At 48.9% G+C, this 24,796-nt stretch overlaps 1 protein-coding gene across 2 annotated transcripts in view; it reads left to right on the top strand.

Moving 5' to 3' along the window:
- Positions 1-20,656, top strand: part of LMCD1 (LIM and cysteine rich domains 1) — a 36,135-nt gene extending 15,479 nt beyond the window's left edge. For both annotated transcript variants that reach the window (XM_074914025.1, XM_074914024.1), the window contains exons 2-6: positions 1,678-1,766; positions 4,390-4,645; positions 9,855-10,190; positions 15,994-16,209; positions 16,657-20,656. In XM_074914025.1, coding sequence (XP_074770126.1) covers positions 1,678-1,766; positions 4,390-4,645; positions 9,855-10,190; positions 15,994-16,209; positions 16,657-16,815 — 1,056 coding nt within the window. In that variant the 3' untranslated portion in view covers positions 16,816-20,656. The remainder of the gene's footprint in view (positions 1-1,677; positions 1,767-4,389; positions 4,646-9,854; positions 10,191-15,993; positions 16,210-16,656) is intronic.
- The last annotated feature ends 4,140 nt before the right edge of the window (positions 20,657-24,796 follow it).

A 24,796-nucleotide genomic window follows, 5' to 3' on the forward strand; every position in this document is an offset into this window, starting at 1 on the left:
AAGGGGAATTTATTTTTTTAACCACACGCACCACTACAAGTGTGAAGGAGCTGATCATGTTCACCCAAACCCACATCTTAAAAACATCCTCTGTTCTCTTACTGCTCTTGATCCCTCCATTTGAAAACAGGTTTTGGCAGGGATGGTCTCTGCCTGTCCCTGTGTGAAGCTGGAGAGGGCTGTGCTGTGCAGGGGATGGGGGCTGCTGGGTCTGGGCAAGGAAGACAAGGAGCTGGGGCAGGAGGCAGCATAACAAATACTGATTTAAATAGTGTATTATCTTGTAATGAAAGACTATTATAACACAAACACACATGGAGTAGATTAATATTGCACAGGCAGGCAACACCCTTCTCTAGAATAGAAACCTCTGCAGCTTCAACTGTTCTTCTCATGGAGTCTTAATTAATGAATAGTCAATGTCTAGAACAAGCTTGTGGTTTGAGGGGGATTAAAGATCTACAAAAACTTGATGAATGGGAGCAAGCACCAAAAAGGGCATGTTGGTGTGAGACCTGTATGTGCTAAGCCTTAATGGAAAATGCAGACTGTGAGATCCAAAATGGTCAGAAAATTGCAGCAGTGACACTTTATAATGCTCCCTGAGAACTGCCTCTATTAGTCTTGCAGAGGTGGGTGACTACTCTCTAGCTTAACCTCTGACTGCACAGGCAAGGCTCCTGAGATGCTGCTGTTGTAGCAGTCCTGAGGGTAGGACTGCTCTTGTTTTCCTTAAGTCCATTTTTACAGAGAATAAATGTGTCTTTCAGACAGGAGTCCGAGAATTTCTGTGAAAACAACCAGGCTAAGATAAAGTCAATGTCCTGTGGTGTCACTTCTCCCTGATGCTTCCTGCAGTACTTCTTGTCTCCCATCATACCCTCCTGTAGTCTTCACGTTCAGAAAGCCATGTCTGATAAACCCACAGCGCAGACACTAAAATAGGTTTATTTTCCAATGTTATTGGCTCCTGTTGTCTTTTTGCACTTCTGTCTCTCCTGTTGGGAAGTTCTTAGGACCATCTCTGTGCAGCAGTGAGCACCCATGTATACAGGTGACTTCCTTCAGTTTTCAGTGTGCAGCAGAAAGTGCAGCTCAACCATAGCCCTTCTTCCCATCCTGCTTTTCCTCCTGTGTTTCCTGTTCACCATGGAAACCACCTGTAAAGCCCAGCACCAGAGGTGTGGGAGCACGCCCCATTCCCAAAATACACTTGAGTCCCTGTAGGAAGACCAAGGAGGTCCAAGCTGCAGTAAAAAATGTTTAACATCAGGTCATGGTAGTGCACCTCCATGTCTCGCTGCCTGAAATTTGACTTGCACACTGATTGGAAAGATTCATGTGCAATACATAAGCTGAACCCAAATAACCATTTAATGAGATCTGAGGCCTGTGTGCATGAGATTAAGGTGGCTGCCCAGTGTGTGTACATGTTCATTGTTTGATGTGCCATACCCCCACACTGGTCCAGACATGCCATCTTCTCTCACTTTAAGGCAAAAATCTTCCTCCCGAGCATCCCTAAAAAAACTTGTAGCAGGTCAAATGGCATTTGGGAAGTTTGAGGCTTCATGCGATAAGGCACATCTGAAGGACAAAACACAACATTGGTACTCTAGTCTCAGATAATCTTTGAGAATAAAGCCTTTCCAACTCGAGTGTCCTGTTCTTTTCCAGATGTCAGCGAGCCAGCTGCAGTCAGGAAGAGGTGTGCCTTGTTTACGCTGCAGAGGGACGTGCACGGGCTTTGAGCCACATTCTTGGAGGTAACATCTTGACCTTGACAGGCCCTGCCCTGACACTGTCCCTTTGGTCCTGCTGATGTTCAGACTCCAGTGGCTTTGAGTGCAAATAGCTGCGGAGCACTGGGGTGGTGGTGGGAGGTGTGGAGGGGACACGCTGGCTGACTGGGACAGCTGCTGAGCTGGGCAGATACTTGTGCTCCCTGGTCTCCATACCCCTTCCCCACTGGTCTTACTGTTTTATATTTTGAGTTAAAACCTCATCCGCAAGTGCTTAAACCAAGCTGAGGCTCTCGTGCAGTGGGTTTTTTTCCTCTTTTGCTACCACTGGCTGCTCCCTGGAAGTTGAGACTATCTCTGTGAGGTTGGGTGCAGGTCTTGACAGTGATCTGTGGCTTGGGAAGAGGAGAAAGCTGGGTGTGAGGTGGCCTGGCCTGCAGAAGGGTCTCACCTGCCATGGGCTTGTCCCTGGCACAGCCCTGCATTGTTGGTGCTGTTTGGGGGGACATGGGGAGGGGGACATGGTGCCAAAGCTGCTACAAGCTGTGCTTGGCACAAGCCACCTGATGCCCTGCACAGCGTGTGGGCCAGGGCAGGGCTTCTCTGCCTGTTGGATTGTTTGGAAAGGAGTTAGAAGAAACACATCCTTGCTTGCTTTGGAGGCAGGGAAATGCTGACCAAAAGGACAATCCAGCACTGTTGGCCGGAGTCGTGCCAAGTGCCTGGCTGTCACCCTTGTCCTTGAGGGTGAGTGTGGGTGCAGGGCTGGCGGAGTGGAACAAAGCCCTTGGCGAGGGCTCGGTGCCGTGCCCGCTTGGCAGCACCACAGTGGCCATTGCTGCTGGCTGTCCTGAGCATCCCGACAACTGAAATCCTGTGCCAAGTGTGGGTAACATCTTGTTATTTGATACTTTATTTTCCGTTTTTCCCCTTAAAAACACTAATTTAGGTAAACAGCCACCAGTATCAGCAGCTGGTGGGAGCCGAGCAGTACTGCGTGCTTGGCTCTGGGCAGCAAGCTGCTGCCCTGCCCTATCTGCTTCCAAACCAAAATGGGAGAAACAAAGGGGGCTTTGAAATGGAAGGGACCTATCCAGCTGTCATTAATTAAAAAAGTATTAGTTCCCTCTGAGGTTCTCTTGCACAACACTAGACTCTTCTGTGAGCTGGGAGAGCTCCTGTTTGCTGCTGGTTGTGCAGCCAGGGCTGTGGTAGCGGTGCAGTCTGCAGGTGTGCTGCTGGAATGCTTCACCGTGGTGGCATGCAACTGTGTCCTGCAGCCTTCCCTTCCTCGCTTCAGTACCTCAGCTGTGTGAAATCCAAACTTCAACACACTTCTTCGGTTGAATCACTACTATTGGGGTTTTTAATTGACTCAAAGACTCATTTGAATCATGCTTGTTCCAGGATCCTGCTTAAATACTTGGGGTTGCATCAGAGTTAGTTTTGTCCTTTTTGTTGTTAGTGTTTGGTGGAAAAGCTGTCCAGCAGAGTGACCTTAGACTTAACTTGATGATCTATAGCTATTGTAATTAAAATGATAGACAATTAGTATCAATTCCTCTTTTAGCAGTCACTTTTTAAATGGCATTTAAAACTTTGTAAGAATCGAGGCTAGTGCTCAACTGTTGGAGCCTGGTGAGGGTGGGAGATTTAGTGATGCTTAAGGGGTTTTCAAAATTCACAGGCAGTGGCATCTTTCTGTGGCAGGTGGGAGTCAGTGCTCTGTTGCCAATGCTGTGGCTGCTTTTGCCTTGGGACAGCACTTAGGGGCTTGCAGCTTTCTGCTCTGTACCACTGCTGATCTCTCTAGGCTGAAAGGCTGGACGTGACCCAGCGATGTGCACTCGCAGCCCAGAAAGCCAACCGTGTCCTGGGCTGCATCAAGAGAAGTGTGGCCAGCAAGTTGAGGGAGGGGATTCTCCCACTCTGCTCCACTCTTGTGAGACACACACACACCCCTGCAGTGCTGTGTCCAGCTCTGGGGGCACCAATATCAGAAGGACATGGACCTGCCTGAGTGGGTCCAGAGGAGGCCACAAAGATGATGGGGGGGCTGGAGCACCTCCCTGTGAGGACAGGCTGAGAGAGTTGGGGGTGTTCAGCCTGGAGAAGAGAAGGCTCCGGGGAGACCTTAGAGCGGCCTCCCAGTACTTAAAGGGGCTACAGGAAAGGGGGGAGGGACTCTTTACTGGGGAGGCACATAGGGATAGGATGTGGGGTAATAGTTTTAAACTGAAAAAAGGTAGATTGAGATTAGATGTAAGGAAGAAATTCTTCCCTGTGAGGCCCTGGCACAGGTTGCCCAGAGAAGCTGTGGCTGCCCCCTCCCTGGAAGGGTTCAAGGCCAGGTTGGACGGGGCTTTGGGCAACCCGGGCTAGTGGAAGGTGTCCCTGCCCGTGGCAGGGGGGTGGGATTGGATGATCTTTAAAGTCCTTTCCAACCCAAACAGGGCTATGATTCTATGAATCGTGCCGAATACCCATGTGCAGCTCAGGCCACAGGAGCCTTTTATCTTATGCCATAACTCTGGTCTGTGTTTAACCTTTGGAAGAGGGTGACACTCTGTGGCTCAGCCATCACATGATCACATGCCCACTGTGGCCCAACTTCCACCAGAAGGATGATCTCTCTTCTCATCCACAGGAAAATCTGCAAGTCGTGCAAATGCAGCCAGGAGGATCACAGCCTCAGCTCAGACCTGGAGGATGATCGGAAAATTGGGCGCCTGCTGTCGGACTCCAAGTACGCCACGCTCACCGCCCGGGTGAAAGGAGGTGATGGCGTTCGCATTTACAAAAGGAACCGCATGATCATCACCAACCCCATCGTGTCTCGGAAAGACCCCACCTTTGACACCATCACATATGAGTGGGCTCCACCAGGGCTCACCCAGAAGCTGGTAAGATGATCCACAGCATGGTTGGCAGGTAGTTGTGTTGCTTAATGGAGAACATAACTCCGCTCTGGAATAAAGTTATCGGGGAAAAATAGTAAAACATATGGTTTGCCTCACAGAGCAAAAAATGTACGTAACACTTTACGTGGTTATCCAAAATACAAATAATCAGAGTAGGTAGGAGAGAGAAATGGATTGCCTTTGGGTTTTTATAGGTTTGCTTACATTTCTAGGAGAAATCTTGATGGGTTTTACAACTATAAAGCTCACTACTTGGGTAAAGCTCATGTCCAATAAAAACACTGCTGTGGAGACATCCCATCCCTGCTGTCCTGCCAGTTGTACCACGCCTGTGCAGCCCACGCAGGCGTTTGCATGCTTCCAAACCCCAGGCTGGATGCAGGAGAAATTCCTCCAGGCCTTCTTGGGTCCGGGTGTTGGTTCTCTCCTTAAACACCCCCAGGAGAGCACCCAGGAGGCAAAATGCGCTGCAAACTGTGGGACACCCCCAGGACAAGTTAACTCCTGAGACTGCCTCCGTGCTTTTCAAACAAGGTGGGTCTGGGCGGGTCTTCTGGGAGAAACAGTGGAGACAAGCTGTTTGGGTGGTTTATCTGGGCAGGAGGTGTTGTCCTGGGCTTTGACCTCCCTGTTGGAGAGGCTTGTTGAGTCTGATCTGCAAATCTGGGTGTGAGCCTATCCCAGGACCAGCCAGTGCAGGTGGAGGGAGGTAGCTGGGACACTTCCCCTAACCTGGAGGGTTTTTTCAGGAAACACCTCAGGAAATTACACTTTAGTCTCTCAAAAGCAGAGAAATTAATGTGGAAAGAAGTAATGCTGCATCTAAATCCAGTCCTGTGCTTCTAAATTATTCTGGTATGGATATGGGCTTTAATAGGGGCAAAGTAACTGTAGCCTTTCATATAGTAATTATTTTCCTTGCTTGCTTGAGGTAGTCGTTAAAATCTTGGATTTAAAGTAGGCCTGGCATCTCAGATTTATTAACCAGGAATGTAACTTGTGCCTCTGTAAATCACAAATGGCCCCAAACCTCCCCAGAACACAGCCTTGTTTCCTGTTGAATCTGCATCACCTTGCCCCGGACGAGCACCTGTGGGAATGCCAACATGGAGCCAGAGCAGTGTGCTGACAGGGTTTCCTTCGTGGCTGAACTTCTGTGTAATGCTGTTTTTCAGCTCTGACTTGCTGGGCAAGCAGAGGAGGAGGGAAAGGGGGGTTTAATTTCTCTTGGCGGTGGTGGACAGCCGGATAGTTGTGCTTCACCACTCACAGAAGAGCATCACTCCAGTGGAAAAGATCCTCTGGCGGCGGTGGGCTTGGACCCTCTCTGCCCAGGGACCCTCCCACTGCCTCAGCTGAGGTGCAGCACCAGCCCATCCCTGTCCCCAGCAGATTTATGGAGTTTCCTCCCCCAAGGACCAGTTTGTCATGCCAAGGCCTGGGAGCATCCTGCCCACAGCTTCTGCCTGCGTGGGCCTGAACTCTGCCTGTCCCTGCTGCCTGAGGAACCCCTCCCAGACTCAGTGTTGCAGCTGAGATTTTTTTTTTTTCCTTACGGCTAAACATAGTCTAGTCCAAATAAATACTTGTTTAGGTTTTGTAAAGAGACCTCAGGGTAAAAAGGGGAGATGGGGAGCATGGTCCCATGCCAAGGGCTGGATCTGAAAACAAGCCCCCAGCCCCACCTTCCCTCCCGTGCCTGGTTTCTGTCTGGGTGAGCGATATTGCCATGTGGGAATGAATGGAAGTGGTTTTTGGGGTGTGGAAGTGTTAGCCAGCAGAGCATTTCTTGAGGGAAAGCATTTAACTGGCTTTTAACTGTGTTGTGGTACTAAAAACATCATATATTACACTGTCATTAGTGGACAGCTTTTGCTCTTCAAATTAAACAAATAGTTTAAAGCTGCTGAAAATTGCAACCAGATTTTCTTAAAAGAAGAATTGGGAAAACAAATGTGAAATCACAGCTGCAGACCCAAGAGGCAGACTGACTTTCTCAAGACTCAGTTGCCCTTACCCTCTTGGAAAGGCTGACTGGGGGTGGCTTGAAGTCTGTACTGGGAATGCAGCTGGGGTCAGTGGTGTTCATTGGAGCAGACTGCTGGGCTTTAATGAGGGACTGAGACCCCCACGCATCCGACTGCCCAGCTGATTAATCGTCGCGCCAATGCTCACAGCCTTTTCTTTGGTAGGAGTTGGCCCAGCAGGAATGTTTGTTTAACAACTGTTTGCCTTCCGCAGGTCCCGTGGGGAATCAGGAAGCTCGTGAGGGATGGGGAGAACAATGATGGCACTCTGCCCACCCAGCCTGATTCATTAAACACGCTGCTCAGCCCGGATTTATCAGAAACCCAGGTTTTGCTGCTCGATGGGCTGACTGCAGCACGGGGTTGGCTCCTTGCTGCGAAGGATGGCCAAACCTGTGGCTGCTGGGCTGCTTTCTTCTTCTTTGGGCCTGAACCCTGACTGTACCCCCTTGTGAGCGTGTGTTTGGTGTGACCCTGAATGCAGCTCCATGCAGCAGAGGCTGTGGGGAACAAACCAGTCCCTGTGGTGCTGGCAAGGGACAGCTTGGAGGGTACATGCCCCCCAAAATCTTTGGAACTCTTGGTAGTGCCTGAAAGGATATCTTGGTTCAAGTAAACAATGTGTAGCATTTTGAAGACAACCTTGATAAATTTTGGCTTGAAGATGAACTTGACAAACTTTTAGGAAAAATGCTGGATGTCAGCCATTCTCGGGATAGCTCAAAAGGGATTTGGGCCAAAAAGCTTTTAGTGCAGAACTGACTCGCTCCAGTGGTTTCCTTCTGAAGGCAGTGTGGAAACTTGGGATTGTTTTTAATATTGTTGTCCTGAAATGGATGGTCCAATAATAGGAGGAAGTTCAGAGTGTGTTTTCATCAAGCTGTGCCTGGAGAAGTTATGAAGTAGTTATTCAGGATCCTTGGGGGAAGTGGAAAGCACAGACCATAAAATAGCTCTAAAATCCAGTAGTTAACAGTGAAAACTTAGTGCTCTTTCTCAACATTATCTGTGCTAAGGCAACATAGTAAAGCATTTGACAGTAATGCTGCATGGTAGCAGCAGGAGAAACAACTTTTTATTATCCTTGACTTCGATTTTTGGTGTCAGGCTGAATTTCTTCCCTGATCTGTTCTCTGGATACATTTTATGATGTGCAATTATAACTTTAAGCATTCTCTTGATCAAGGAGTAAAATCCTCCAAGATGTCTGGGCAGGTACTGAAACCTGCCACTGAGCAGTCCAGCTGTACTGTTAAGAAAGGCTGGAGACTGCTTTTCTCTCTCGCTTTGAGCACAGACATTTTGCATTGGCAGTGCAGTCTGGGGCTGGGGTGGAACAAGATGCTTGAGCTGCACATGTTGCTCTTGTAGCTCTGGTGTAAGTGTTCGTTAGTCTTGGCACATTTATAGTAAATTAAGAATTTCTTCCATTAAGATCCTACTGTGTTAACTGTTCTACTAGTGCTCTGGCTGAACCAAGCCTGCACAGGCTGCATAGCATACACTGTCCTAATGTTCAGTTGTACAGCACCAAGACTTTGGTTGCTTTTCTCTCTGGCTGTCTGATACCACTGGCAATATCCTTATTTTGTGGGGCAGCGCCTGCATGCAGCCTGGGAGGAGCTGTCAGGTAATTCCAGTCTTGTTTCTGCAGTTCCTATTAGGATTTCTCAGTTCTGTGAAAGCCATCTGTGCACCAGATCACTTCTGCAGCATCCTGCAGCATTCTGACCCACTACACCTAAGCAGCACCTTCTTCCACAGGGCAACAGCTCTCCCCCAGTAAACTCCTGGGCAGCAGTCCTACCATTGCACATACACCATAGACTGGGCGTTGGTGTCTGATATTGTAACGTGCAGCAATGTTAATGTGCGCTCAAAGAAGCAAGGAAGAAGCCCTGCTTCCATTAAATCATTTATCTATTGCTGTTGCAAGTCTTCAGGCTGGAATCTTGCCCTGCAATGCTGCTGTCTGGCTGGAAGTAGCTGAGGTGGAAGCTGACACTGAAGCTTTTACAGATGTGATGAGTTGTTCAGTGTTGTGCAAACATTTCTGTAGTTAAAAGGCTGTACTGAACCAGACTATGTACACTGAGCAGTTAATTGCTTCTCTACTTTTTTAAAATTCAGTTTCAAATGCTGACAAAGTAAGAAACAAATCTAATGCAGCTGGATGCTGGTCTTTAAAATGGGATGGCAGAGTGCCAACTGGCTGCCCCTTAGCTCTTCACACTACAATAGGAAAAATGCGTTGAGTGGGAAACTCCCTTCCCGTTAGCACCAGGCCAGAAGAAGTTAACTGTACAGACCCCACTGTCCTACGAGCACTAGTTCAGAGTGGTACAGAGCTCTCACAAGATCAGTTTATTCTGCTTCTAAGATAGTGTCTAGTGGCCAGCTGAGTAGGGGACTTTATATTGGATATTTTCTTGGCATTTAGTTTCCATGTTGCAGGGCATTGGTGACCAAGCACCTTCAGCCTTTACTGCAGAATCAGCAGTCGGGTAGAGTTGGTGGCTGGCAGTGTTGCCTACAGACTCAACTGCTATCTGACTCCATTTCCTGTATTAAGATTTTTGGTTTTAATTGATAAAAGGGATCTTTTACTGTAAACTATGCTGCACACAGCCCATGAGGGCTATGGGATGCTCTTGGTGCAGCCTCTGACCTGTTCCCCAGAGCTCTCCCTGTCCTGGCACAAGACAGTAGGAAGCTGCCTAGTCTTCGGTTTTGATGTTTATGGGTTTCTGGTCTTTTCAGCAGCCTTGTTGTCATGATTATGTGGAATAGTGATGTTCTAATGCCAGCAAGGGAGGGTGTGTTTGGATCTGGGAGCAAACTAGTGAAGCAAGTCTTTGCTGCTTTGCTTTCCTGGGGAGTCTGTTTTGGTGGTGGTTTTTTTCTTAAAAAAAAAAAAAAAAAGCCTCCAACCTGTTTTCTGAGGATGAAATTATTAGCAATATAACCTGACTGCTACTTGCATCTGAGCCAGTTCAGCCTCTTCTTTCTGAAGTGTAAGTTGGAACAACTCTAAAGGCAGAAGGGAGGGGGAAAAGGCACAGTTTCTGCCCTGGCTCCGTAAGACAAGTGGAGTATCTGTTTGCAGAGAAAGCTCACGCTTCCCTCAGCAGCTCAGAGTAACTACCAATGCTCTCTCCTCCCAGGCCATGCAGTACATGGAGCTGATCCCAAAGGAGATGCAGCCCGTGGCGGGGACTGACGGGGCCTACTATCGCAGGCGGCAGCTGATGAGACAACTCCCACTGTACGACCAGGACCCCTCGCAGTGCCGCGGCCTCGCCGAGGGCGAGCTGAAGCTGATGGAAGACTTCGTGAAGAAGTATAAAGCTGAAGCACTGGGCGTTGGGGAGGTGGCGCTGCCAGGCCAGGGTGGCGGCGGGAAGGAGGAGGGGAAGCCACAGGACAAGAGCATCACTGCTGCCAAACCCCCTGAGACCACCAACGGGGCCCTGGAGAGCGTGCCCACGGCGGGGCACTACGTGAGTGCTGTAGGATGGGCTGGCAGGGGTGTCCCCGCTCTGCCTGGAGTCTGGGGAGCTTCCAGGGGGTGGATTCAGACTCAACTAGGTGGGGGAAAAAGGCTGCACCAGCCAGGGTTATCTGTTCCCTGTTCACAATAGTGCTCCCATGGGCTCCTCCGAGCCTGCTGCAGTGCTTCCCCAAACTCCCAGAGCAGTGCTGCGATGCTGAGCTGCATCTTGAGCACTGTGAAAGACCCTGGTGTGGGACCACTCCTATGCTGCTGCTGAGCACAAGTGCCCACTGAGCAAGGGTGAGGGTCATCTCCCTCCCCAGCGAAAGCTGTGCTGAACCATCAAGGTCAGTAAATTTTGTTACATTAGCTGTAGGAGCCAGTGATTTCACCTTTGGATTCTTGGTAGCTCTGGAAGATTGGGCATGACACCTCCCTGGATGATTGTGCACCAGTCAGGTACTCAAGATCAGAAACTGTTTCACCATGAGCTAGTGAGCAGCATTTCCAGCCAGGCTTCCAGAGCAGCACAAGTGCAAAGACCCCAATTGATGGGAGGTGGTGGCACAGTCTAAATAATTGAAAGCCATGAACATGGCAATAGTGCTCCCAGGGCTGTAATCTCTCTGGGGAACTTTGAACAGAGCATGCATGTCCCTGGGCATAGAAACACTTTTCCACAGGGAAATGATTGAGATTCTCCAACATCCTTTTAGATTTATATTCTCCCAGTGCTGTCTGAAGTGGCTGTTGTGGTTGCTGAACAAATGCTTATCATAAAATATGACGAGTGAAAATATTTCATACTGGCCCTTATGAGGGTGACTTGCAGCAGATGATTTAAAGCTGGGAAAAAAATGGTGCCTGAGTGTTTTTAACGCAAGATTTTTCTAGCCATCACTGCACTGAGATTGTTACATGTTCAGAGCAGTTTTCATTTTCATTCCATATTGGGTAATGTCTCCCCTCGGCTGTGGCCTTTTCTGTTTACGTGCATCTGACTTTGAGTTCGGTGATACAGTAAGAGTTTTTCACTGTTGCAACAAAATACTGAATTGGACAAAGAATTTTAAGCTTAAATAGCCAAAAAAAGGAAGGTTTCCATTAAACTCATTAATAAAAGTCATCTTGGCAATGAGGGTTTATTTAGACTGCAAGTTTGTCCTTCCAAGTAAATACATAACTGGGATGTTATTCTCCATACTTTAAAGCATCATTTTTCTAGAGACACTAGCTGAAAAATGGAACCGCTTCAAAAGCAGTTGCAAGAGATTCTCTTTGACCAGCACACTGTGCAGCTTGGCTCGCAGCAGACTGCGAAGTGCTGTGGTTTCTTGCTGTGCTGAAGACAGATCCCCCTCTACTAAAGCTCTGCCTCTTTTAATCTGATCTCCCATGCAGGAGTTAATGCAGGTGATCTGGTACCAATGGGCTGTGTTCCAACATCTGACATGTGCTAAACTTCCATGAAGTGTACCGGGTTTCGCAAAACTGCACTGGAAAGAACATTCTGCCTTAGAAAAATGAGGTACAGCACTTCATGTGAGGCTGAAAGATGTGAGCAGAATAAGCTATATGAAGACAGAGAATAGATGTAAAGGGACTGAGAAATGAAGTGCATGAAGCCAACAACACTGGAGGCTTTGATGTTGTCAATGTATTCAGGGTTGAAATGTAGCTCAGCACTCTCCAGATGTGGAGGTTTAGGTACCTCTCTACTTGTGTGACCATCTCCTGTGTGTCTCCTAAAACATGAGTGTTAAACATGATGCCTGGTCCCCTGCCTGAGCCTCCCCCACACACACCCCCCGTTGCTCTCTGGGGTGCCACAGGCAATGCCCATGGGTGCCATTCCAGGACATGCTGTCCTCACCTGGGAGTGTGTTTGTCCCAACCCTCAAAGACCTGCAGGATGGCGGCAGGAAGGAGACTTTTGGGGAAGATATGAGTGCCTTTGGTTCATAGGTGCAGGGGGAAAATAGGGTGCTGAATAGCTTGTTTTGGAGATCCTGATTCTCAAGCAGTTTGTGTGATGTTTCTTTGAGTCCATTAGAAGTAGGACACAGATTTGAATCTATTGAACACCAAACCTCTTAACTGGCACCAGCAGCTTGATTTCACCCTATTTCAGATCAAGGTATGAGTCTGAACTACAGATTCATGGATGTGGGGGGAAAATTAATAAAAAAACCCTTGCAAACTCTTGCTCTAGAAGAGAATGAACCCATAAGGCACCAAATCTGCACCAAGAAACAAGCTGGAGTGATTTCCTTGGGTGTCTGTGTGGTCCCAGTGCTAAGGTGGTTAAACCTCTTACTACACACTCAGGCCAGCTGTGTTGAAATTGGTGTGTAAAGGAAAACATACAGGGCCAATGTAAATTGCCATGAGAGGCATCTGAACTCAAACAGCTCTTTGAACTTGTCTCAGCTGCAGAGAGGGGCCCCACCACTCTAATAAGTCTGTCCTATGTGCTGAATGTTCACCACCGAGCATAAAATTGTCTTTAACCCCCTCAGAACTAGAAAGTCTTCTCTTATTAGAAGCCACTGTGTTGGAATCAAATCAAATCCTGGAGCAGTTGATCAAAATTAGGCATTGTCTCAAAAAGCTTGAGGCTGGCAATGTAGCGAGCACTCGGGGGAAGCCTCGTGGTGTCTGGGGAGCTCCTTCTGTGGGAGCTGTCACTGCAAAATAGCAGACAGGGGAGAGAGCAAGGTTGAAAAAGCTGAGGAGAAAGCGATACTGTCTTGGACAGCACCTCTGGTAACTTGGCTAATAAAGTCTTCACTCCTCCCTACCCAATGGAGATGTAAAATGAGTACCAAGCTCTAATCCCATCTTAAATTTGGAGAGCCACTTTTTATTTAGTGTGTAAATGGCAGGGAGATGGAGGATATACGATGCTTAGGAAAAGCTCTGTGGATAATTGCCACAGAAAGAAACAGCAAAATAAGTTGGGTTTTTTAACAGTTCATATTGGCAAGAAACTTGAGCTTGGGGTTGGAAGGCTGCTCGTGTTTGTTCTCACAGTTAGATCTTGCAAGATAAGCAGGGCTGGGATGGATGGGCCTGGCAGCTTCTCTGGGGGTGACAGCATCGAGGCAGCAGCAAGGTTGGGCTCTGGTGCCCAGAGTCACTCAAATTTTGTGCTTTGGGGAGGTACTGGGGGCACAGGGAAAAATACGGCCTTGATCCCATATGATGGGCACAGAATTCATTGTTGCCCACCTGCCCTTGCCAGCAGCCAGGCTGGTGTCCCAGGGGCAGCTTTACATCCTTGTGTTCTTGTTTGTACAGACCAGGAATAGCACAGCTTCTGCTCTGTGCTGCATTTGCTCCTTCACGGGCGTGGGTCTTGGGAGCGCTTGGAAACACGTCTGAAGCCCTTTGCAGTGGAAGGAGCAGTGTCAGCAGATATATCCCCTTTCAGACTTGCAGAAAAGCCAAGCCAGGAAACATTTTGTTTCTCCTCTTGCACTGCCTTCGTTTGTCATGCTGGATTTCCTGGTAAAATAGGAGATGCCCATCAGTGTGGTGGAACTGCTCCAGGGACTGCAGGGCAGTTACTGAAAATCCAGACTGAAGGAAGGAGGAGACAACAGCAAAGAGTGTGGTGTGCTAGAAATAATAGTAATTAAACAAAGCCAAGCCACTTGGTGGGTGTAGGTAGGCCTGTAGCCTTCTGCTGTGTAAAGGGAGAATTGAGTTTAAGACAACTCCCTAAACACAAAGAAAAGTCTGTTTAGCACTTGTCCCTTAAGTGAGCCAAATGGACTGGACATAGTGAGGAACTTGTCTTCAGTTTGACACTTAGAGAGCTCAAAGAAACCCCCCTCCCCCTTCACCCCCAAGAGACCCTTTCTGCTGCTGCCTTACTGGGCTTGTACCAGGGAGGATCACGGTGGGTCCTGTGCTTCCAGCACAGCGTTTCCCAGGCTGTAGTAGCATTGGGATGGTGTTCCTCAGGTCATGGACCACGGCTGCCCTGTGGAAGGTGTGTCACGTCCCATTCCACACACACACCCCCCCCCCAAAAAATAAATCTCTGCCCCATCCTCAATGTCTTCCTGCAGCTCAGGAGATGTTAGGTTACCTTCTACTGAGAAATCTTATTTTTGTGTCTCATCTCCCCCCCTATTAGAAGCTTGTTGACTTCCATTGGAGTGTTTGCAAGCAAAGTCCATCATCTGAGCCCAGGAAAATTCCTGGCCCTGGACCCTGTGTTGTCTGGAGCGTGCTGGAGGGGGGACACAGCAGCTCAAACCACTGCATGCACGACCCGCCAGCTGCTTCACGCTGCATCTTGGTTTCATAAAAGCCTTAGCCTGGCTGCTGCAGAGATTATTAGTACAAGTCTGGCCTTGCAGCCAAGGGCTCTGCTGGGAGAGGCCCCAGCCCCTATGCAAGAGCATTTCTTTTAAGGAGTGACAGAGCACAGCCTCAGAAGCTATTAGCCTGACCTGGACTGTCCAGACTTAAATGGAAACTTAAATAACAGCCCATCAACTTCAGGGAGGAGAGCTTAGAGCTTGCTCTTAACTAATCTCAGTATCACTCTGCAGGCACGTTAAAGAGTGAACTCAGTTGGTCTTAGGTGTAATAAGCATAGATGCTGATTAATCTTCAGGTTAGCCAAATCTAATTCTGTCTCTTTGGATAGGTATAAATTGGAAGCGCTGTGCTGAACTCTTTAGAATGACATGTCTTATGTATAGATGCATATATTAAAAAACTGTAAGAAAAGAACAAAGTTCCTAATCTCTATGCAAAATACTGTCTTTGATGTGCTGTACTTCTGCACTGTAGGATGTCTTGACTCTTTCTTGAAGAACACCTTTGGCTTTTAGTGAAGGTTGTTTTTAGCTTGGGGGGGTTCCCAAAGGCCAGACACTTAGCTGATGGTGCCTGGGGCTATTTTTACCTGTCTGAGGATCTGACTGGAAGGGGGTAAACAGTATTCCAGGTAAATACTGGCAAATATATATATTTATAGTACCTTTTGCATTACAGCTTGACACTCTGTCCATATGTAGCACTGGTCCAAATGTTTGCACCGGATGTGGAGTGAGAGACCTTGGGATGTTGGTTCTTTTGGCTGTGGGTGCCCTGTGATGCCCTCTGTGTTGTCTGAGTCCTACTGCACGGTTGAGATTTTCCCAGAGCTTTTCTCAAGCTGCAGCCCTTGCTTTCTCTTCAGTTTAGCGTTTTTCTTGCTCTTCCACCTTGCTGCTCTCTGTCTACAGCCTCATTTCCAGCTGTGTGTTTGCTGGCCCTCCCAGGCTGATACAGCTGTAAAATCTGGCTTTGGTATTTTCATGTTTTCCCTCACAGAACAAGAGCTCAAACAAAACCAACCTAAGCTGCACATCTTAGTGGTCGTGGAATTAAGTGTTTTATTTCCACTGTCTTCCTTGATGCTATGGGGTGTCAAGCAGGAACATAGTAGGTCCTTCAGGCTTTGCAGAAGTGGGAAGCATTGAGGTTGTGCTTGGAGATTGTAGTGTTGTGTTTGATAATTGTGCTTTTTACCAGCTGTACAGTGAAGAAAAATGCATTGCAAAGATCATGGAATAATTTGGGTTGGAAGGGACCTTAAAGATCATTTATCCCCTTCCCCTGCCACAGGCAGGGACATCTTCCACTAGACCAGGTTGCTCAAAGCCCCATCCAGCTTAGCCTTGAACCCTTCCAGGGATGGCAATGGTGCCACGAATCGGTATAAGAAGTAAATATCCATCCCATGCACTGAACATCGGGGCTCTGTTCCCGCTTGGCCCTGCGCTCACCCTGCTGCCTCTCTCTTGCAGCACTGCGAAACCTGCAAGCAGGCGGTGCCGGGGGACTGCCCGGTGGTGTACGCTGACAGGGCCGGCTACTCCCGCCAGTGGCACCCGGCCTGCTTCGTCTGCTGCCGCTGTGCCGAGCCCCTCGTCGACCTGATCTACTTCTGGAAGAGCGGGGCAGCCTGGTGCGGGCGCCACTACTGCGAGAGCCTCCGGCCACGCTGCGCCGGCTGCGACGAGGTAGGGACCGCCCGCTTTTCCCCACTAAATTGGGGTTTTTCTCTCCCAAACCTGCTCGCCTGCCCGCACCTCCCGGGACATGGCATCCTCCTGGTGCTGGGCCCCAGGGCTGTGGCTGCTCTGGGGAGATGGAGGCACCTGAAAATGGGGTGAAGTGGTGTGATGTTAAAGACAGTCTTGGCTGGCTGCACCGGATCTATCTCAGAACAACAATCCAGCTCTGGCTGCATTTAAAACCTGATTGTTTTATAGTGCATAATTGCAGCCTGTGACTGGCTCAGTTGCACAGGAGCAATCCTGTGTCTTTTATTGACCCATTCCTGAAGCCTGGCCTCCACAGCTGAGGGGTTTGGTGGGGGGCATGGGGCTGGGTCTTCCCTGCTCCTGCTGTCCTCTGGCTTGGCGAGACAGTGGAAACAAGAAACTGTCTGTCTCTCTGTCCCATAGATCATCTTCTCGGAGGACTACCAGCAGGCAGAAGGGATGGCCTGGCACAAGAAGCACTTTGCCTGCCTGGAGTGTGAGACACTGCTGACCGGCAAACCCTTCACTCTGGACAAGGCCAGCCTCCTGTGCACGACCTGCAGCAAAAGCAAACGCCTCTGAGCGGGGAGCAGCCCGGGGGCAAAGCGGGCTCCCCAAGGTCCCACCAGAACTGGGGTCATTTGACAAGCACGTGAGAAGGGGAAGGTAAAAAATATTAGAGCCTGGTCATTCACTCTCAAGCAACTCAGTGCCCCCTTGCATCCAATACAACTTGCAGGAGAATATTTCTGTGGGAGGAAGCAAAGGGAGCTCATACACCTGTGGGTAGGAGGTACATGGCATGTCTGAAGAGGAGGGACTGAACAGGAGGTTCTGTGTTCTGCTGTTTTTTTTATAAAGTCTCTCCAAGCTTCTTGTGACTAAGATCTTGTAATAGTCTTTTGGAAATAACACATCTCAAAAGTAACTTTTGGCATACTATACCTCCGGTCATGGTCAAAACCAAGGATTGTTCATATTTGTTGAAATCCACGCTGGAAGTTTACACTACCAGGCTGCTGACAAGGTACTAAAGCAATGGGTTTGAAAAATCGGATTAACCAGAGTGATTACTTTCTGAAAGCAAATGGTATAAAATTGCAGCAACACGTAGCTGTAGCTTTCTCCTAAGTGTACCATAATGTAAAAATAACAAGATGGGCATGAAGGGCGATGGGTTTAACCCTGGTGAGATGGGAATGGTGCAGCTTTGCCCCGGGACAGCCGTCTGGCTCAACCTAGATGAGCTTTAGCCCTAAAACCAGGATGCAGAAGCACTGCTGGCGCGTCCCCTGGCCAGGCTCCCCAGCCTCCCACTGCCTGCTGCTCCAGGCGAGCGGGGTTCCACAGAGCGGCATTGTGCTCTGACAACAATGCTGGAGGTCATTAAGCATTTAGAGTGTGAGCCTTTATTTCAGCTGGGTTAGACCAGGAATTTTATGGAAAACAGCTTTCCAGCCAAAGCTGTCTTGGGGCAGGGGGTTGTGCCTGAATGCTGCAATACCCATTTTTCTTTGTACTATGTCAGTGATCCCTTCCAAGTACCAGGGAACCATCCCTTCCCCTTGGAGCCGGCAGCACCCTCGCCCGGGGCTGTGCCCTGCTCCTTGTCCCTCAGTTTGCCTGTCCCCCTGAACCCTCCTGGTTCTGGAAGGGGTGACAGCATCCCAGGATCCAGCACTGAGTCTCTGTGGATAGTATTTGTTCCCTACATCAAGCGATGCTTCTGGTAGTCACTGAAAATATCAGATAGTCCAGGCTGGCAGATGTCTGTGTGCTCGGTCTTTTTTGTGTATTAAATGTCTGTGTTATTGCCAGAGAACTGGAATATTTTTTGCGGAATTGAGTGTGCAAGGAGCTCACAATTGCTGGGTTTTCTTTCTGCTATAGAAGATGCTGTTTTCTCTCTAAAGCATGCTCCATGCTGCAGGTGTTTGCTTGCTTATGATAAAATAACTTGCAGATGAGAGTTGGGGGAAACTGTACCTGCTGCAGGGATAAGAGCTCGTGAGACCAATGAGGTGTAAAGACATCTGGAGGGGGGGAAGGGGGGGACAGTCTCTATGCTTTGTCCAGCCCTGTGCTGATGCGTGGTATTACTGGAAACGCTGGAGTAATTAAAGGGAGTAAACAAAGTGCTGCCACTGGAGCAGAGCAGGAACAGCCTGAGGTGGCAGCGATGGCTGTGGCGGTGGGGTGATGGGTGTGTGTGGCAGGGTGTTGTGGGACACATGCTCCTGGGGTCGTTGGCCCACCGCAGGTTCATCAGGGGTGCAGTAAGTGCCTGGGGGTGCCGCTTCTGTAAACTTGGTCAGATGCTGCAGGTCAAGAGAGGATGTGTAGGCCTGATGCTGTGCTGGGAATAATAAAGCTCCTGTGGATACAGGCACTTCGGTAATAAGCCAAGTGGGAATGAAAAATAAAGCCTAGTGCTTAGCTTTATTGCCTCTTCTTAGTTTTGTTATAAGGGAAATGTCTTACATATTTTTAAAAAAATTTACAAAGACGTTGTTCTAAACCCTGTGATGTTAAGGCAGTACACTCAGTGTAAGCAGCAATAGGAATAGTGTGAAGCACCTGTGAAGCACCGTTTAGGCATAGGCATTACCATCCAAACAGCATTCCCTGATGGAAAGTCAGTGTCCGTGTGGGAACACAGCTGGTTACCTCTTGGAGTGATTTGCCTGTGAGGTACATGCACAGCCATTACACAGGTGTCTGGAAGAAAATTAAACGCAAAAAAAAAAAAAAAAAAGACCAACAAAACACTGAGCTTTTAAAAGGGAAAGACTATTAACTAAACAGAAAACTCAGCAGTGTGCCACTGTTTTCTCCCTGGGTGTTTCTGGTTGGGTTTGCCTTGGCTGGTGGCATAGTCCGTGCAGGGTTTGTGATGCAGCGAGCACAGGGGAGGGCTGTGCTGGGCCCCTGGCCCTTCACTGGCCCTGCCTGAATGGGGGTGCTGGCCCTCCCGCAGCAGCTGCCTGCCTTCCCTGGCTGAGTGACAAACTCTGGTGCTGGGGGGGCCCTGTCAGCTAGCTTGAGGTGTGTGGCCTGCACTGAGGCTGGAGGAGACAACAGTGGGTGTCTTGAGCATGTCCCCAGGCTGGAGGGTGCTTGTCTCCACCTCAAAAAAAGTCTCTTAATAAACCTGAGGATTAGGGACCCCCATCCTGTGCCTCTCTGCATGGAGAGGGGTGGTAATGCTCCCAGCTCCCCATGGTGGCACGCTTGCTGCACCTGTGGGGCAGCTCCCACATGTAAACCTGTCAGAGGTGGGATTTCCAGGGAACCTCTTTTCTCGTGGGGTCCTCTCCTCTGCTCGGGGAGGTGTATGGGGAAAGGGCATCCCCCTTCCACCACAGCCAGCGTAAGAAACCAACAGAGACTCAAAGGATGGCAGTGGAGAAGAAGTGGGTCTTGTTTTCTCTGCTGCAGAGGAATGTGCGTGGTGGGGGCTTGGATAAATGTCAGAGCGGAGGCGTGGGGAGAGGCTGGGGTTTTGGGAGGAGCACTGGCACCCCAGCGCAGCAGCAGGGAGGGGCTCTGCCCCCACGTCCAGCACCGCTGCGCTGCCCACCGCGGTGATGGGTGCCCTCCCCTCATTCCCAGCCCTTGCTCCAGGCGCCTGGGGGGCCGCTCTGGGTCACCCCCACCACCTGCCCTGTGGTGGGAAGGTTTCCAAGTGAGAGAGGAGGTCAAGTCCGCTTTAGATACCAGCATTCTCCTTGATAGCACCTTTGGGCTTTTTACAGGACTGTGACAGCAACCCACACATAGCAGCAATTTCTAAACAGCCTGTTTCTATTAACGCAACCCTCTGTCATGAATGCCTTCATTTGATTATTTGGGAAAAAGATATCACCGTAGCATGTTCTGGATTTTGATTTTGTGATCTATAAATTGTAATTCTCCTCCTCCAAAGTTCCTGTTTCAGCATGCACATGCTTGTTTCAGGCTTTTTGGACCACTGGCGTCCACTTGAGCCTTTCTGCATCTTGTAAAATACTGTCTGTTAAAAAATTTACTGCAATTAAACAGCTTAACAGAATCCCATGCCTCTCGCATGTCAGGAGCAAAAGCGTGAAACTAATGCATCTAACATTAAAAGATATGTGAGTCTTTAGTTTTGATATTAAAATTGAAATTCAGTGTAAGCATGAGAAGCTATTCACCCCAAGTGAAGACATTACACTGGGTTTTGCTATGGTTTATCATCTAGAACGAAGGAGGCTGCTGCAGCTGCCTTATGTGGGTCATGGACTCTGGGTTTCAGGAAAGTTGAGTTGACAGGGGTGTGCTGGGCTGGCTAACAAAGAGCCACCAGCCAGCAGTATACAGAGTCTCTGTCCAGAAAATTGATAAAAATCTAGGTGTTTTCACGGGGTTACTGTATGACAGGAATCGACTAAGGGCAAAGACTGTTGTGTCGCTATTTGAAAATCATCTTGTTTTGCAGTGTCCAATCCGTGGTCACCAATAAAAGCTCCTGTACCAAGACTGGCTGTGTGTGTGTCCTTTAGCTGGCCCGGGCCGGGTGAGTGGGTCCCTGCACAGCGCAGCCCTCAAGCCTCCCAGTGATCACCATGACCTCGACCTCCTCCTCCTCCCCCCCCCCAGCAAGGGTCTCTGATTGCTGACCCCACTTGCTGGTTCACCTGATGGTGTTTAACGTCCCCATGCCTCAGCAGCAGCGTTGCAGCCACCTGGAATGCTGCTGCTGCAGGACAACACCATGGGCTCATCTCCTTACGCTGCTATTTGGAACGTACCAGACCCTGGCTGCCCTTCCCGGGGAGGGGTCAGGGCTGAGGGGTGTCAGTGCCATGAGGCTGGTAACGTTTTCTGTGCTGCTGTACATGGAGGTTGGTGCACCTGCCGTGGGACCTGCCTTTTGAATGCTGCCGTGAGGGTCCTGCACGGATGGCGCAAAGCGCTGGCGTCTGCCCCTCAGAGCAGTCCCTAAGAGGTGAACTTCTCACGGGGTGGGCTTTTAGTATTGATCTAGCTCGTCCATGAAAGCGTAGGGATAAATTGTCTGACAGTCAGTTTAGCAGCATGTACTTCAGTGACTGATACCAGTATTTGAAGTTGGGAATCCACAAAAGACAAAGCTCTTAATTTCCTCCCATCAATGGGCAAAGAGGGTGAGCATGAGGACTTTGTGCCTCCTGCATGAGCATTCAGCTCCAGTTTAAACTCAAATGTTCTGTATAATTGTTCTAAATATGACTGACAATATGTGAAAATGTTCCTAAAACTTTAAATAAACCATTTCTGAATATGAAAGACACCCCCCCCCCAAAGTCTGGCTTTGGTTCCCTTGCAAGTCCCGTGGCGGGTGTGCTGCCTGAGGGAAGGGCAGGAGCACTGGAGCTGCAGTGGGGTGAGGAGGAAGGTCAGAGATGCTGCAGCTTTTCAAGGCCATAGCCTCCGCCATCCCCATGGCTGAAACACTGGCTTGTGGTGGTAAAACGGGCTCCAGCGGAGCCAAAGGCCAGGGGTGCACAGTGGGATGAGGGAGCCCTGCCCGTACCAGCGAGGAGCCGACTGCACCTTGTGGGGAAACCTTCCCACTTGACTCTGCAAAATCTGTGAATACTTAAATATTTCTACAGGGATAAAATTAACTCATTGCTCAGTGCCGTTACTTATTTGAGGTTAATTATTTAACAGGCTTAGTGAGTGCAATTACCCCTAGTATTTCCTCAAGATGGTCAAGGAGAGGAAACACTTCGAAAATAAACTCTTTAATGAAGGAGGAGGGAATATTGGAGCGCAGAGGCTCTGGCAGGGAAGGGTGGCTGTGCCTGGGCCCCAGCCCTGGGCCAGGACCTGTAGTCTGGCATATGCCAGCAGCCAAGGGATAAGACGCTGGACCCATCTGGGGCATGGGGGGCTGTGCCAGGCATGGGGGGGTCTTTCAGCTGCTCCCCGTGACTGCAGACCCTGCTGGAAGCACAGGGTGGATGGATGGGAGGGAGGGCAGAGCAAAAATAACCATTGACTGGGCAAAAACCACATTTCATCTGAAGTTTTGCAAGCTGAAGTTTTTCAAAGCTTAACTGATCTGAATCTACAAATATTTGCAGTGCTGTCTCATTTGTGGTCCCTTTTTTTTTTTAAGAAATATTTGAGGAAGAAAAAGGGACCGTCTGTCTGTGATTTGGAAAGATTTTGCCAGTGAAAGGCAGAGGTGGTTTAAGGACAGCAGCTCCGTTTGGGTCACCTTCCTCCTCCCAGGTTTCCCACAGCATCCCCCCTCACTGCCAGGGTCATCCCCACCCTGGAGCCATGTGTCTCCTTGGATCAGAGAAGGAATTGGCCCCAGCTTCAGGGGGGGTTCCTGCATATAAGCATGGGGAGCCTTCACTGTGAAGGGCGGGAGAAAAACAATAAAGAAATGAGCAGTGGCTTGAGCAATGCCTTTATACACCTCTGCAAGGGGGGTGGGCTTGAAGGAAAGTAGGCTGTTGCTTAAGTTGAATGCTGATTCTTTGTATATATTTGCAATATCTAGTCTAAGACAAACTATAAAACTTGCAATACAATTTCTTTGCTTAGCTGTGTAGGAGAAAATCAGCTATCCCTGTGGGAGGAGGACAGCATCTTGCTGTTGGTGGGCTACACCTTCAAGGTTAGGTGACCACCGGCCCATCAGTGCTGAGGAGAGATGAGGAAGCTGGTTGGAGTCTTGCAGCAAGGCTTGCTCCCACCACTGCTTTGCACAGGTTTTTCTGGGCAGCTCTGGAGGCATTTAACAGGTTTCCCTCAAAGGTCCATGGAAAACACCCAGGCACTGTGATTTATATATGGGCCCTGAACCCATGAGGCGGGAACCCTGTCATCAGGGGTAGATGAGCTGTGGTGGGGTGAGAGCTGGAGGACACAGATGTTGTGTGGGCCTGGAGCTAACTCAGCACTTCCTGTACTTTTGGAACCCTGCAGAAAAGGTAGGAAAATCCTTAAAAGGGGAGGAAGAAATTTGCACGCAGTTCTTGGGTGTGAGAGCAGGTCTGCTCTGCAGGACTCTTCCTCTCAACCTAGAAGAGGCTGTTCTGCTCTGGGCCAGGAGGCAGAGGTTTGGGTCGATGGTGACTGGGCTGTTTCACACCATTCTAGGCAAGAAAAGCTAAGCAGCATTCTCCTTTACAATGTATTCCAAGTAAAAATCTGTGTGCTTGGCTACTTCTCCAATGAACTGACTCGGTCCTGACCTGTTGGAATTGATGGGATTCTTGTTATTTACTTTGTGGTTGTTCTTGTTACCTTGGTGGTAACAAACAGCCATAGAAAAGTTGTTGATCTTCAGTATAACTCAATAAGAAACTGATACCTGAGTGGAAGACAATTACCTTAAAAAGAAACTTTTAAGGAGTTTTATTAGTGCAGTCAATTCTTAAGAATGTGATTTCAGATAGCTGTAACTAATAAAACTAAAAATTCAGTGGCTTCAGGTGAGAAAAACATAAACCAAAGGCAGACTGAGGTGGCTATATAAACACTACAATAAAACTTGCTTAAAAGCCCCAGAGAGAAAAATTTAGAAGTGAAAAAACAAGTATTCATGAAGTGCTGGTGTGTTTCAATGGAAACACTCTTCCAGAGACTTGCAACAGCTGCTGCTTTAGGACCAAGCTAAATAAAGTTCATATGGCTGTGTGTTATTCTATAAAAAGTGAGGTTAATTATGCCTATATAAATCTAATTTAAGCTTTTATTTACTCTTAACTCAACTTCTTCAGCCAAATCACACAAAAAAAGTAAACCTCTCCACAATGAGGTTCTTATGCATTGTTGCCTTATTTCAAGAGTTGATATGTGGAGGCATCTCCAGCAGCCCCGTGGCTCGGTGTGCTCCCCTCCTGCCTCGCCCCTCTGCAGCAATACCTGATTGATGACTCTGCAGATCCACACACTGCCTTGAGACTGAAGGGATCTGGGTTTTGTCTACCTGGAAAATAAAGTGTCTTCCGAACATACCATGATGGATAGTGTTCAGATAACCACTCACTGAAGCAACTGCCAGGTGTCAGCTCAAGCCATCCTGCAGGCAGACACCCCCCTGAGAAATGAAGACTCGTACAGCCCGCCCAGCCCTGGTTGCTGCCACGACTGTGAGCCATGGCCATGCCTCATCATCCCGCTGGCTGCAGGACCAGTGCTGAATATGCGCTTTTTTTTTTATCAGATCTTTTAAATTGTGCAAAGTGCTGACATATTTCACTGCTCCACTTGCTTGGCAAGGATAATTCCCTCATAGTTTTTCTACAGCCTTTGCTAGAAATATGTCCCACGGAATCACCAGGGTACCCCGTGCCCACGCCTCACGCCTTGAAGCAGGTAGCATGTGTCAGTGAGAACTGTGGGAAGGCAGCCACAGGGTGAAACAGGACAAAACCTTGGCAGTGGGAGCCCAAGTCTGCAGTCTCAAATGCCACAGGCATGCTCAGTCCTCTGGAGCTCCAGCTGCCCACGCTTTGGCTCCATCCACCATCCAGAGCAGGAAAAGGCCATTTCCATGGAGCAGTTTCTGTCTCAGTGCAACTTTAGCAGGCAAGCC

The sequence above is a fragment of the Athene noctua genome, chromosome 10 (genome assembly GCF_965140245.1).
Source record: "Athene noctua chromosome 10, bAthNoc1.hap1.1, whole genome shotgun sequence".
Classification (NCBI taxonomy): domain Eukaryota; kingdom Metazoa; phylum Chordata; class Aves; order Strigiformes; family Strigidae; genus Athene; species Athene noctua.